The sequence below is a fragment of the Hylobates moloch genome, unplaced genomic scaffold (assembly GCF_009828535.3).
Source record: "Hylobates moloch isolate HMO894 unplaced genomic scaffold, HMol_V3 SCAFFOLD_12, whole genome shotgun sequence".
Lineage (NCBI taxonomy): Eukaryota > Metazoa > Chordata > Mammalia > Primates > Hylobatidae > Hylobates > Hylobates moloch.
The window spans coordinates 41,797,271-41,809,471 of record NW_026652287.1 but is presented as its reverse complement, the minus strand read 5'-3'; the positions used below and the strand labels follow the sequence as shown (position 1 = coordinate 41,809,471).

The window sequence follows — 12,201 nt, the reverse complement described above, 5'->3', positions numbered from 1 at the left end:
TTCCTTCGGGTCATCGTGAGATTCGCAGCAGTATTTGTCAAATGCTCTTAGATTGAACTCCTACAGCACCTTCTTACTTGGATAGGAAGAAAGAAGGCAGCTGATTTAGAAAAAATGGCAGGAATTCAAGGAGAGTCGCTCGGAGATGCTTGGGAATTTCCTTCCGCTTCTGTTCCCTTGACACTTCATTTCATATACATAACATGCCCCAGGACAGCCACTGTGAACGTTAACATGTTTTTATTGCATGAAAATATAAAAGGCACACATTAAAAACTCTTTCAGCGATAGATGAATTGGGTATTACAGCAAGTGTCTATCATTATTAGGCAAGACCTAGAGGTTGGGAGGGGGCAGGAAACAGGTCGCCTGTTGATGGGATTAGGCAGCTTCTGTTGATTGGTCATCTATCGATTGAGCTATGGCTAAATCCTCCTTGAGGGCCCCTCCCATTGTCATACCGGGAACAGCCAATCACATCAGTTCCTGCTGACAAATCCCCTGGCTCCACACCCTGTTGACAGTATAAAGGATTCCCCCAAGAGCTCAGTTGTCAGAGCCTGATGCACCTGCCGCTGGCCACGGCCCCGTCGCTCCACAGCGCAAGTCTTCGGGAGCAGCTTTGGGGCTGACACCGCTCTCTCAAATTAAGTAAAGGATCCAGAAACCAAAAAGAAAGCTTTGCAGGACACAGACAAACACTGGCATTGGCTGACTTGGAGAACCCTGGAAGTTTTCACCATGAAAGGTTCCCGGCGCCCAAGAAGCCCCAGTGATTCCTGCACGGAATCCAAGAGCGAACACGCGGAAGAGAGCGGGTGAGCTTTGCTATGTGCTGGGGACACCTGCAGGGTGACCTGCCTGTGGTGTGTGTGGGTGTGTGTTGGAGAGAGAGGGGAAGGGAAAGGAGATGCATGAACCTGCCATGAGATTGGATGTTTTGAATTTGGGGCAAGAGGGAAGTGAGTTGCCCCTAAGTCATCACAAGGTGCTGGGAAGGCTTCTACAACCCAACCACACACATATCTCAGGGCAGCCCCACTTTCAATCCACCCAACCAGCTCCACAGGGAATGGGCTCTGTGGTCTGCAAGAAGGGAGATTGTAGGACATGATGTCAGGAGTTCATGATCTACTAAGGAAAAGAAAAGAGCAGTTTCCTCCTTTTTGAATTTTTAATTTTTATATTTGTATTATTTACTTATTTATTTTATTGGGACAGCGTCTCACTCCGATGGTCCACACTGGAGCGCAGTGGCGCGATTTTAGCTGACTGCAGGCTCCACCTCTGAGTCTCAGGCGATCCTCCCGCCTGAGCCTCCTGAGTAGGTGAGACCACAGGCGTGCACCACCACGCCCCACTAATGTTTTGTATTTTCAGTCGAGACTAGGTTTCACCATGTTGCCCAGGCTGCTCTCAAACTCCTGGACTCAAGCAATCCTCCTACCTTGGCCTCCCAAAGTGCTGGGATTATCGGCGTGTGCCATCATGTCCGACAAATTCCTTCCTCTCTTCTTGCTTTTCTTGGAATCCTAAGACCCCATTCCTATGTTACCTCTACAGACAGAGGTGCCACATTTCCGGCATCTCAACGTCTTTCTCCAGGTCCTCACACCCAACGAGAGGTTTCTAACTCTCACCTGCGTGAGCTCCTGAAAGGGTAAACTGCTCCCTGCGGGCACCGACCCTCCTTCCCTGCCTTTTCTTCACCCAGGGAAGCTCAGGTAGACGGGGTGAGAACAAGAACAGCTGGGAGTTAGGACAGATTGGGAGCAGGTCTCACAGGAAGTGGATGACGAGTCCGTGACCTTGAATGAAAGGCAGGGAAGTGGAGTGAATTCGTGGGGATTCGGGGAATTGGACGTTGGGTAACTGCCCGAAATCTGACTGTGTCTCTCTGTCCTACAGCTCCAGCAGCACGCAATCAAATGCCCCAAAACGCCAGAAAGTGGAGGAGCTGGGTCCTCAGCCAGGTGAGGCATCTTCTCTTTTTCATCCTGAGTCTCCTGCTAGGAAGCCTGTGTCCCATCACATCATGAGATGAGCAGCTGTGCTGTCCAGAGTGTCGGGAGCTTCCTCCTGCAGCTCCGTGGGCGGGTGTCCTGTACCTGGCTTCTTCTGCATTTGGTCTTTCTCACGGTGGCACCTTTAACCCTCAAGGGCATCCTGCATGACAAGGGCTTTCACCTGCACACTCTGCTCTCTCCACAGGTGTAGAACCAGCTCCAGTACAGCCAGGTCCCCACCACCCTGCACAGCAGCCCCTGGAGCTGCCCCAGGTAAGGTCGCTCCACCTAGGTGGGCGCGGGTGAGACAGGTCTGCCTGAGCTCCAGGCCCCAGGGGACTTCCAGGAAATGACCGTCCCAAGGGGCGTCAATACAAGTGCAAATTCTGGGTGTCCCTGCAGGGTTTAATTTATGCCTGGGGAAGTTACCGACAGCTCTCCTGCCTTGGTCTGTCCCTGTTTGAGCCCCCCTCAGAGGACCATGACTGACCCATGGCTTTTCTCCCCCAGGGCCCACAGCTTCCCCACAGGAAGCTGATCATCGTGGTCCTGGAACCAGGAATGCTCCTGCACCTGCGGCTGGGAGAGGAGGTCTTGCTGCTGGACCCACAGGGAGCCCTGCGACTCAGCCTCCTCAATGTGCTCCTCCTGGTGGTCCCTGAGCAAGTCCTGATGTCCTTGAAGGATCTCTTGTACCCTGCCCATGCCCGCTGGCTCCTGTTCACGAGCACAGAGACTGTCTGGGAGATTGACATTGAAAATGGATCTGTGAGAGCCCAGAGAGCAGAGAATGTGTGCGTGGCGCCTTCAGTAAAAGAGAGTGAGGCTCCCCAAGGCTTCCTGCCCCTGATGGGACCCCCGTCAAACCTTGTGCATGGAATCGGCCCTTCTTCCCGGCGTGTCCTCTACCTCAAACCTTGCTACAGAGCCGCTGTGCCCCAGGGCTCGTCCCAAATGCCCAAGCCTAGGCCCTGGAGACAGGCTCTGCCTGAAGAATTCAACTTGGATCTCCATGGCCTGGAGCCCCTGCCCAACTCTGCCCTCAGACCTCTACCTCCCTCACCCAGTCCGGATGCTCACAAGTTACAAGGGTAATGATAATGGAATCACCACGATCTTGGTGCTGCAGCTTCTAAAACTCATGCCTTCTTCAATTCTGATCACAGAGATGAAGAAGACATGAAACTCTTACAAGTTTTCTTGCACGATTTCGCCTGCAAGTGATATATCTAGTCTCTTTGATTTTAGAATGCCTGTTTTTAAAATCAAGGAGATGAGGCCAATACGGTCTTCTGTTTGTCCAGGATGAGATGAGAACTGTATAAATGTCTGTGGCAGTTATTCAATTATTCTTCTAGTCACCATTTTTTTTTTGACACAGTCTCACTTTGGTGCCCAGGCTGGAGTGCCGTGGTACAATCTTGACTCTCTGCAACCTCCGCGTCCCACCCTCAAGCGATTCTCATGCCTCAGCCACCCAAGTAACTGGCATTATAGGCATGCTCCACCACACCCAGCTAATTGTTGTATTTTTAGTAGAGACACGGTTTCGCCAAGTTGCCCAGTCTGGTTTTGAACTCCTGAGCTCAGGCGATCTGCCTGCCTGGGCCTCCCAACGTGCTGGAATTACAGGTATGAGCCACTGCGCCAGGCCTGTTTTTGTAATTTGTTTTTAAAGACAGGGTCTCACTATGTGGCTGTTACTCCTCTCCGCAGTGGTTGAACTAGCCAACACTGTACAAGCGTTCCCTTTTCTCTGCATCCTTACCAGCATGTATTATTGCCTGTCTTTTGGATGTAAGCTAACTGGGGTAAGATGATATCTCATCATAGTTTTGACTTGCATTTCTCTGATGATCAATGATGTTGAGCACCTTTACATAAGCCTGTTTGACATTTTTATGTCTTCTTTTGAAAAATGTCTATTCAGAGGCTGGGTGCGGTGGCTCACGCCTGTAATCCTAGCACTTTGGGAGGCCGAGGTGGGCAGATCACCTGAGGTCAGGAGTTTGAGACCAGCCTGACCAACATGCTAAAACCCTGTGTCTACTAAAAGTACAAAAATTAGCTGGGCGTGGTGGCAGATGCCTGTAATCCCATCTACTTGGGAGGCTGAGGCAGGAGAATCCTTTGAACCTGGGAGGCGGAGGTTGCAGTGAGCTGAGATCGTGCCATTGCCCTCCAGCCTGGGCGACAGAGTGAGTCTCTGCCTTAAAAAAAAAAAAAAATCTATTCATGTCTTTTGCCCATTTAAAAAATAAAATTAATAGATTTTGTCCTACTGGGTGAAGCATGGTGTCTCACGCCTGTAATGCCAGCACTTTGGGGGGATGAGGTGGGAGGATTACCTGAGGTCAGGCGTTTGAGACCAGCCTGGCCAATATGGTGAAATCCTGTCTGTACTAAAAATACACAAATTAGCCGGGCATAGTGGCAGGTGCCTGTAGTGCCAGCTACTCGGGAGGCTGAGACCGGAGAATTGCTTGAATCTGGGACGTGGAGGTTGGGGTGAGCCGAGATTGTTCCACTGCACTCCAGACTGGGCAACAGACTCTGTCTCAGGAAAAAAAAAAAAGAAAAAAAAAAAAAAAAAAACATTGTGTTCTATTGAGTTGTTTGAGCTCCTTCTGTATTTTGAATTAATTTCTATATTTTACTTATCACCTGATAGACACTGTAAATGTGCATATTTTGATCAAATATCTAAGTTGCCCATGCTTTAGTTTCTGTTTTCTTCTTGCTTCCTCAGAGTTTTGTTAGCTTTATAATGTTTAAATATTAGCTTGATGATATATTAATATTTCTAATATATTTAGGAGTTTTCCTAAATTCAAAAGTTAGTCGAGCGAAATTCTTTTACACATGTGTAATCTATTCTCCACAGTCCTCTTATTAAATCATCATTGTCCAGCTGTTTTGAAATTCTATCTTCATCACACACTAGGTTTTCAGGTTCTAAAAACAAATGTTTCTCTATCAATTTACTGCTTTGTGTTATTGCTTTTGCTCTAAGTTTTCTTTTTCTAATAACAAATTTGAGAATAATTTTTTGTATCGAGGTAGAATTGACATAATAAAAAACTAATTATTTTAAAGTGAACAAATCAGCAGCATCTGGTACATTCATGAAGTGATGCCCCAGCTGTCACCTCTCTCTAGTTCCAAGTCATTTTTGCCACCCAAAATCAGACTCTTACCCATTAAGTAATCAACCCCAATTCCCCTCTGCACCCACCTCTAAGATCATGCAGCCATCAATCTGCTTTCTTTCTTTCTTTTTTTTTTAAGACAGAGTCTGGCTCTGTCACCCAGGCTGGAGTGCAATGGTACAATCTCGGCTCACTGCAACCTCCGCCTCCCAGTTCAGTTGAGTCTCTTGAGATTCCTGAGTAACTGGGAGTACAGGCATGCACCACCACGCCCGGCTAATTTTTGTATTTTTTTATTTTTAGGAGAGACAAGGTTTCACCATGTTGGCCAGGCTGGTCTCGAACCCCTGACCTCAGGTGATCCGCCCACCTCAGCCTCCCAAAGTGCTGGGATTACAGGCATGAGCCACTACAACCAGCCATCATCAACCTGCTTTCTCTTTCTATGGATTTAACTATTCTAGATACTTTATATAAATGAATTTATACCACATGCTATCTACTGTGTCAGGCTTCTTTCATTTAGTATAATATTTTCAAGGTTCATATACATGGTAGCAGATATCTTTTTTGCTTTTCTTTTCTTTTTCTTTTCTTTTTTTTGGGGGGGTGGGGAGACAGGGTCTCACTCTATCACCCAGGCTGGAATGCAGTGGTGTGATTTTGGCTCATTGCAACCTCTGCTTCCCAGGCTCAGGGGATTCTCCTGCCTTAGCCTCCCAAGCAGCTAAGACTACAGGTGCGTGCCACCACAGCCTGGACTTTTTTTTTTTTTTACTTTTTGTAGAGATGGAGTTTCACTATGTTGAGCAGGCTGGTTTCAAGCTCCTGGCCTCAAGTAATCCTCTTACTTTGGCCTCCCAAAGTGCTGGGATTACAGGCGCTAGCCACCACAGCCAGTCTTTCATTCCTTTTTATGACCAAGTAACATTCCATTATATTGATTCTGTTTATGCATTCATCCATTAGTGGATGTTTGGGTTTTTTCCACCTTTGGCCGTAGAGGTAGGCCGCTGTGAGCATGCACAAGCAAGAATTTGTTTAAGCACACTTCTTTTGGGTATACACCAAGGAGCGGAATGGTTGGGTTGTGTGGTGATTCCATGTTTATAACTTTTTTTATTTTGAGACAGGGTCTCACTCTGTCGCCCAGGCTGGAGTGCAGTGGTACCATCTTGGCTCACTACAACCTCCGCCTCCTGGGCTCAAGCAATTCTCCTGCCTCAGCCTCCTGAGTAGCTGGGATTACAGGTGCCCGCTACCACACCCAGGTAACTTTTGTATTTTTAGCAGAGATGGGGTTTCCCCATATTGGCCAGGCTGGTCTCGAACTCTTGACCTCAAGTGATATGCCCGTCTCGGCCTCCCAAAGTGCTGGGACTATAGTCATGAGCCACCATACCACCACAGGTAGATGGGGTGAGAACAAGAACAGCTGGAAGTTAGGACAGATTGGGAGCGGGTCTCACAGGAAGTGGATAACAAGCCTGTGACCTTGAATGAAAGGTGAGGAGGTGGAGTGAATTTATGGGGATTCAGGGTGAGGATTCATGATGGCTCACACCTGTAATCCCAGCACTCTGGGAGGCCCAGGAGGGTGGATCACATGAGGTCAGGAGTTTGAGACCAGCCTGGGCAACATGGTGTAACCCCATCTCTACTAAAAATACACAAATTAGCCAGGGGTGGTGGCACTCAGGAGGCTGAGTTAGGAGAATCGCTTGAACCTCGGAGGTGGAGGTTTCGGTGAACCAAGATCGAGCCACTGCACTCCAGCCTGGGCAACAGAGTGAGACTCTGTCTCAGAAAAAAAAAAAAAAAAAAAAAAAAAAGATTTTATCCTACCGAATTGTTGGAGCTCCTTGTATATTTTTAATTAATTTGTATATTTTACTTATCACCCGACAGATACTATAAATATACATATTTTAATAAAATACCTAAGTTGCACCTGATTTATTTTCTGTTTTCTTCTCAGGACCAGCTTTGGGGCTGACACTTCTTCAGAGTTTTGTTAGCTTTATAATGTTTAAATATTAGCTTTATAATATATTAATATTTCTGGCCAGGCACAGTGACTCACACCTATAACCCCAGCACTTTGGGAGGCCAAGGAGGGCAGATTACTTGAAGTCAGGAGTTTGAGGCCAGCCTGGCCAACATGGTGAAACCCCATCCTTACTAAAAATATGAAAATTAATTAGGCATGGTGGCGCACGCTTGTAATCCCAGCTACTTGAGAAGTTGAGGTGGGAAGACTGCTTGAATCCGGGAGGTGGAGGTTGCAGTGAGCTGAGATTGTACCACTGCACTCCAGCCTAGACGACAGAATGAGACTCCATCTCAAAAAAAATGGGGGGGGGTATATTGTTACAGAAATAATATACTGTCTGGGCATGATGGCTCACATCTGTAATCCCAGCACTTTGGGAGGCCGAGATGGGAGGATTGCTTGAGTCCAGGAATTCAAGACCAGCCTGGGCAACATAGTGAGACCCCATCTCTACAAAAAATGAACAAAATTAGCTGGGCATGGTGGCACATGCCTGTAGTCCCAGATACTCAAGAGGCTGAGGCAGGAGGATCCCTTGAGCCTAGGAGTTCTAGTCTGCAGTGAGCTATGACCATGCCATAGCACTCCAGCCTGGGTGACAGAGTGAGACCCTGTTACAAAAAAAAAAAAAAAAACAGAGAGAGAAACAATATGCTGAATGTGATTGGGATGATTACCACTGCTTTCCACAAGTCCATGAGGGAAAACATGAACCCAGCTAGTCATGAGCAGGGAGGAACTGGGCATGAGCAGGGAGGAACTGGGCAGACACTTAGCCTTGGACATAAGCACTTAGCAGCTGAACTGTACACTTCAAAGTGGCTCATTTTATGTTACGTGTATTCTACCTCAATTTAAAAGGCAGACATTTTCTCAAAAAGTTGCACCTTGTGCAATGGCTGGATATTTGGACAGTTGCACAAATTGGCAATTGAATGCCAAATGCATACTTTGGGAAGGTGGGTGGGATCGAGGACCGCCGGAATCTCACCAGCAGTTTCTATGTAGTCAGCACATTTGCCTGAGTCCAGCTCTGCTAAGCACTTTGACCAAAGCCATCCACACCTCCCGGTTCCTCAGACTGTAGATAAGGGGGTTGAGTGTAGGGGTGACAAGGCTATAGAAGAGGGAAATCACGTTATCCTGCTGTGGACTGTGGTAGGCTCCAGGCACCATGTACATGAACACGGCCGCACCATAAAAGAGCCCCACTACCGTGATGTGCAAGGAGCAGGTGGTGACAGCCTTGTGTCTGGCCGCCTCTGAGCGCATGCTTAGAACAGCCTGCAACACGTGGCCGTAGGAGGTGGTGATGAGGGAAAGAGGGAGCATTGGGATCAGCACCCCAGAGGTGGACAGCGCCAACTCATAGGCAGAGGTATCTGCACAGGAGAGCTTCAGTAGCGCTGGCACCTCACAGAAGAAGTGATCCACAATACGGAGGCACAGTAGGGAAAATGTAGGGTGATGGAGGTCTGGATGGAGGCGTTGAGCACACCTACCACCCAGGAGGAGCCTGCCATCAGCAGACACACCTGGCGTCTCATAAGTACAGGATCCTGCAGGGGCTGGCACACAGCGACATAACGGTCATAAGACATGAGGACCAACAGGACGCCCTCAGCCACACCCATCAGTGTGAGGAAGAATATTTGAGCTGCACAACCTCCATAGGAGATGGCACCTTCTCCCCGCAGAAAGTCTGATGCCATCTTGGGGATGGTGACCATTGGACAGCCAATGTCAAACAGGGAGAGCTGGCTGAGCAGGAAGTACATGGGCGTGTGGAGCCGGGAGTCCACGCGGATCAAGAAGAGAAGAATGGTATTGCCCAGAAGGCCTATGACAAACATGGCAGCCACCAGGGAGAAGAGGAGCTGGCGTGATCCTGAGTGACTGAAGAGGCCCACCAGAATGAAGTCTGAGGCCACCGACTGATTCACATCCCCCATGTTTTACACAATGCACTTTAGCTGCAGGAAGAACAGCTGAACTATGGCAAGAAGCCTGCATGGGGTGGCAAATAATTTTCATGTCACATGCCAATTGTCACTGATTGTTAGTGGCTTCCTGGGATGGTGTCTTGAGAAGAGTGATGAGGCTACAGCTAGAATCAGTAGGCTGGAGGGAGAAAACTTGATCAATTAGTGTCTATCCAAGGCATGGGACGGGAAAGAAGCAGCTGGCATCTCTGAATGAGATGCTTGGCCACACCCCAACGAAGAGCTACCCACTGCTCCCTATAGTCAAAAATTTGAGGTTCGGCCAGACGTGGTGAATCATGAGGTCAGGAGTTCGAGACCAGCCTGACCAATATGGTGAAACCTCGTCTCTACTAAAAGTACAAAAATCAGCTGGGCATGGTGGCACGTGCCTGTAATCCCAGCTACTTAGGAGGCTGAGACAAGAGAATCGCTTGAACCTGGGTGGCGGAGGTTGCAGTGAGCAGAGATTGCACCATTGCACTCCAGCCTGGGTGACAGAGCGAGACTCCATCTCAAAAAAAAAATTGAGGTTCAAGTTAAAGACAGCCACATAGATGGTGGAATGCTTCAATACCCCTCATCCCAGGGGTCCTTAATCAAAGCTGAAGTCAGATACCAATAAGGGTGGGAGGTGAAATAGGGGATGATGAAACTGAAGCCACAAGCTAAGTAAGAAAACAGAGAGAAGGGCTTGCTTGGGTCTAAATGCCTGAATGGGAATCTGAAGCAAAGAGAAATCTGTGATGAGCCAGCACTGGAATCAAATTGAGGGAATGCCCAAGGAAAATAAATCATTCTACCAAATGAGTACGTTTATCACAGCACTATTCACAATAACAAAGACATTGAATCAACCTAGGTGCCCATCAGTGGTGGACTGGATTTTTTTAAATGTGGTATATAGACACCATGGATTGCTATGCAGCCATAAAAAAGAATACAGTTGGCTAGGCACAGTGGCTCATGCCTCTAATCCTAGCACCTTGAGAAGCCAAGGCGGGAGGATCACTTCAGCCCAGGAGTTCAAGACCAGCCTGGGTGACATGACAAGACTCCATCTCGGCGGCCGTGGACGGTGGCTCACGCCTGTAATCCCAACACTTTGGGAGGTGGAGGCGGGTGGATCATCTGAGGTCGGGAGTTCGAGACCAGCCTGACCAACATAGAGAAACCCCATCTCTACTAAAAATACAAAATTAGCTTGGCATGGTGGCATATGCCTGTAATCCCAGCTACTCAGGAGGCTGAGGCAGGAGAATCACTTGAACCTGGGAGGTGGAGGTTGCAGTGAGCCGAGATCGCACCATTGCACTCTAGCCTGGGCAACAAGAGCAAAACTCCATCTCAAACAAACAAACAAACAAAAAAAAAATCTCTACAAAAAATTTAAAGTCAGACTTGGTGGTGACTGCCTGTAGTCTCAGCTACTGGGGAGGCTAAGGCATGGGAGGTCGAGGCTGCAGTGAGCTAGGATCTCACCACTGCACTCCAGCCTCAGCAACAGAGCAAGACCCTGCCTCCAAAAAATTAGCGGGGCGTGGTGGCGGGCGCCTGTAGTCCCAGCTACTTCCGAGGCTGAGGTAGGAGAATGGCGTGAACCCAGGAGGCGGAGCTTGCAGTGAGCCGAGATTGCACCACTGTACTCCAGTCTAGGCGACAGAGCGAGACTGTGTCTCAAAAAAAAAAAAAAAAAAAATCATGTTAATTGCAGTGACATGGACGCAGCTGGAGCCCATTAGCCTAAGTGAATTAAGGCAGAAACAAAACCAAATACCTCATGTTCTCACTTATCAGTGGAAGCTAATCATTGGGTACACAGGGATATAAATAGGGGAACAACAGACACTGGAGACTTCAGAGGGAGGCAAGGGTTAAAAAACTACCTATCTGAGGGCCAGGTGCGGTGGCTCACGCCTGTAGTCCCAGCACTTTGGGAGGCCGAGGCAGGCGGATCATGAGGTCAGGAGATGGAGATCATCCTGGCTAACACGGTGAAACCCCGTCTCTACTAAAAATACAAAAAAATTAGCCGGGCGTGGTGGCGAGTGCCTGAAGTCCCAGCTACTCGGGAGGCTGAGGCAGGAGAATGGTGTGAACCCGGGAGGCGGAGCTTGCAGTGAGCCGAGATCCGCCACTGCACTCCAGCCTGGGCGACAAAGCGAGACTCCGTCTCAAAAAAAAAAAAACTACCTATTGGGCCCTTTTCACAAGATGGCGCTGAAAGCGAAGAAGGAAGCTCCTGCCCTCCTAAAGCCAAAGCCAAAGCAAAGGCTTTAAAGGACAAGAAGGCAGTGTTGAAAGGTGTCCACAGCCGCAAAAAAAAAAAAGAAGAAGATCCCACACGTCACCCACCTTCCAGCGGCCCAAGACACTGCAGCTCCGGAGGCAGCCCAAATATCCTCGGAAGAGCGCCCCCAGGAGAAACAAGCTTGGCCACTCTGCAATCATCATGTTGCCCCTGACCACTGAGTCCGCCATGAAGAAGATAGAAGACAACGACACACTTGTGTTCATTGTGGACGTTAAAGCCAACAAGCACCAGATCAAACAGCCTGTGAAGAAGCTCTATGACATGGATGTGGCCAAGGTCAACGCCCTGATTCAGCCTGATGAAGAGAAGAAGGCATATGTTCGACTGGCTCCTGATTATGATGCTTTGGATGTTGCCAACAAAATTGGGATCATCTAAACTGAATCCAGCTGGCTAATTCTAAATATATGTATATCTTTTCTCTATTAAAAAAAAAAACTATCTATTGGGTACTATGTTCACAATTTGGGTGACAGTTTCGATTGAAACCCAAATCAGCATCATGCAATATATCCATGTAACACACCTTGCATATGTACCCCCAAATCTATTTAACAGAAGAAAAACATTTAGGATATAAATCTAAAGAGAGGGAACCACAGAGGCACAATGACAGCAGAAGGAGGTTGAATGGCCTGGGGAGGGGCAGTTGCTGCTGAGCTCAGCTATTACTGGTGGCTTCACTGCATTGGATGGG

General features: G+C 48.3%; 1 protein-coding gene and 1 pseudogene across 1 annotated transcript; one reads left to right on the top strand and one right to left on the bottom strand.

Moving 5' to 3' along the window:
* Positions 1 to 8,216: 8,216 nt before the first annotated feature.
* On the bottom strand, positions 8,217 to 9,160 carry LOC116478393 (olfactory receptor 2Z1). Its single transcript, XM_032169548.1, is given in 2 exon segments — positions 8,217 to 8,650; positions 8,653 to 9,160. Coding segments are annotated over 2 exon segments (942 nt in total).
* Positions 9,161 to 9,839: 679 nt separating this feature from the next.
* Positions 9,840 to 11,882, top strand: LOC116478397 (large ribosomal subunit protein uL23-like; annotated as a pseudogene).
* Positions 11,883 to 12,201: the final 319 nt, after the last annotated feature.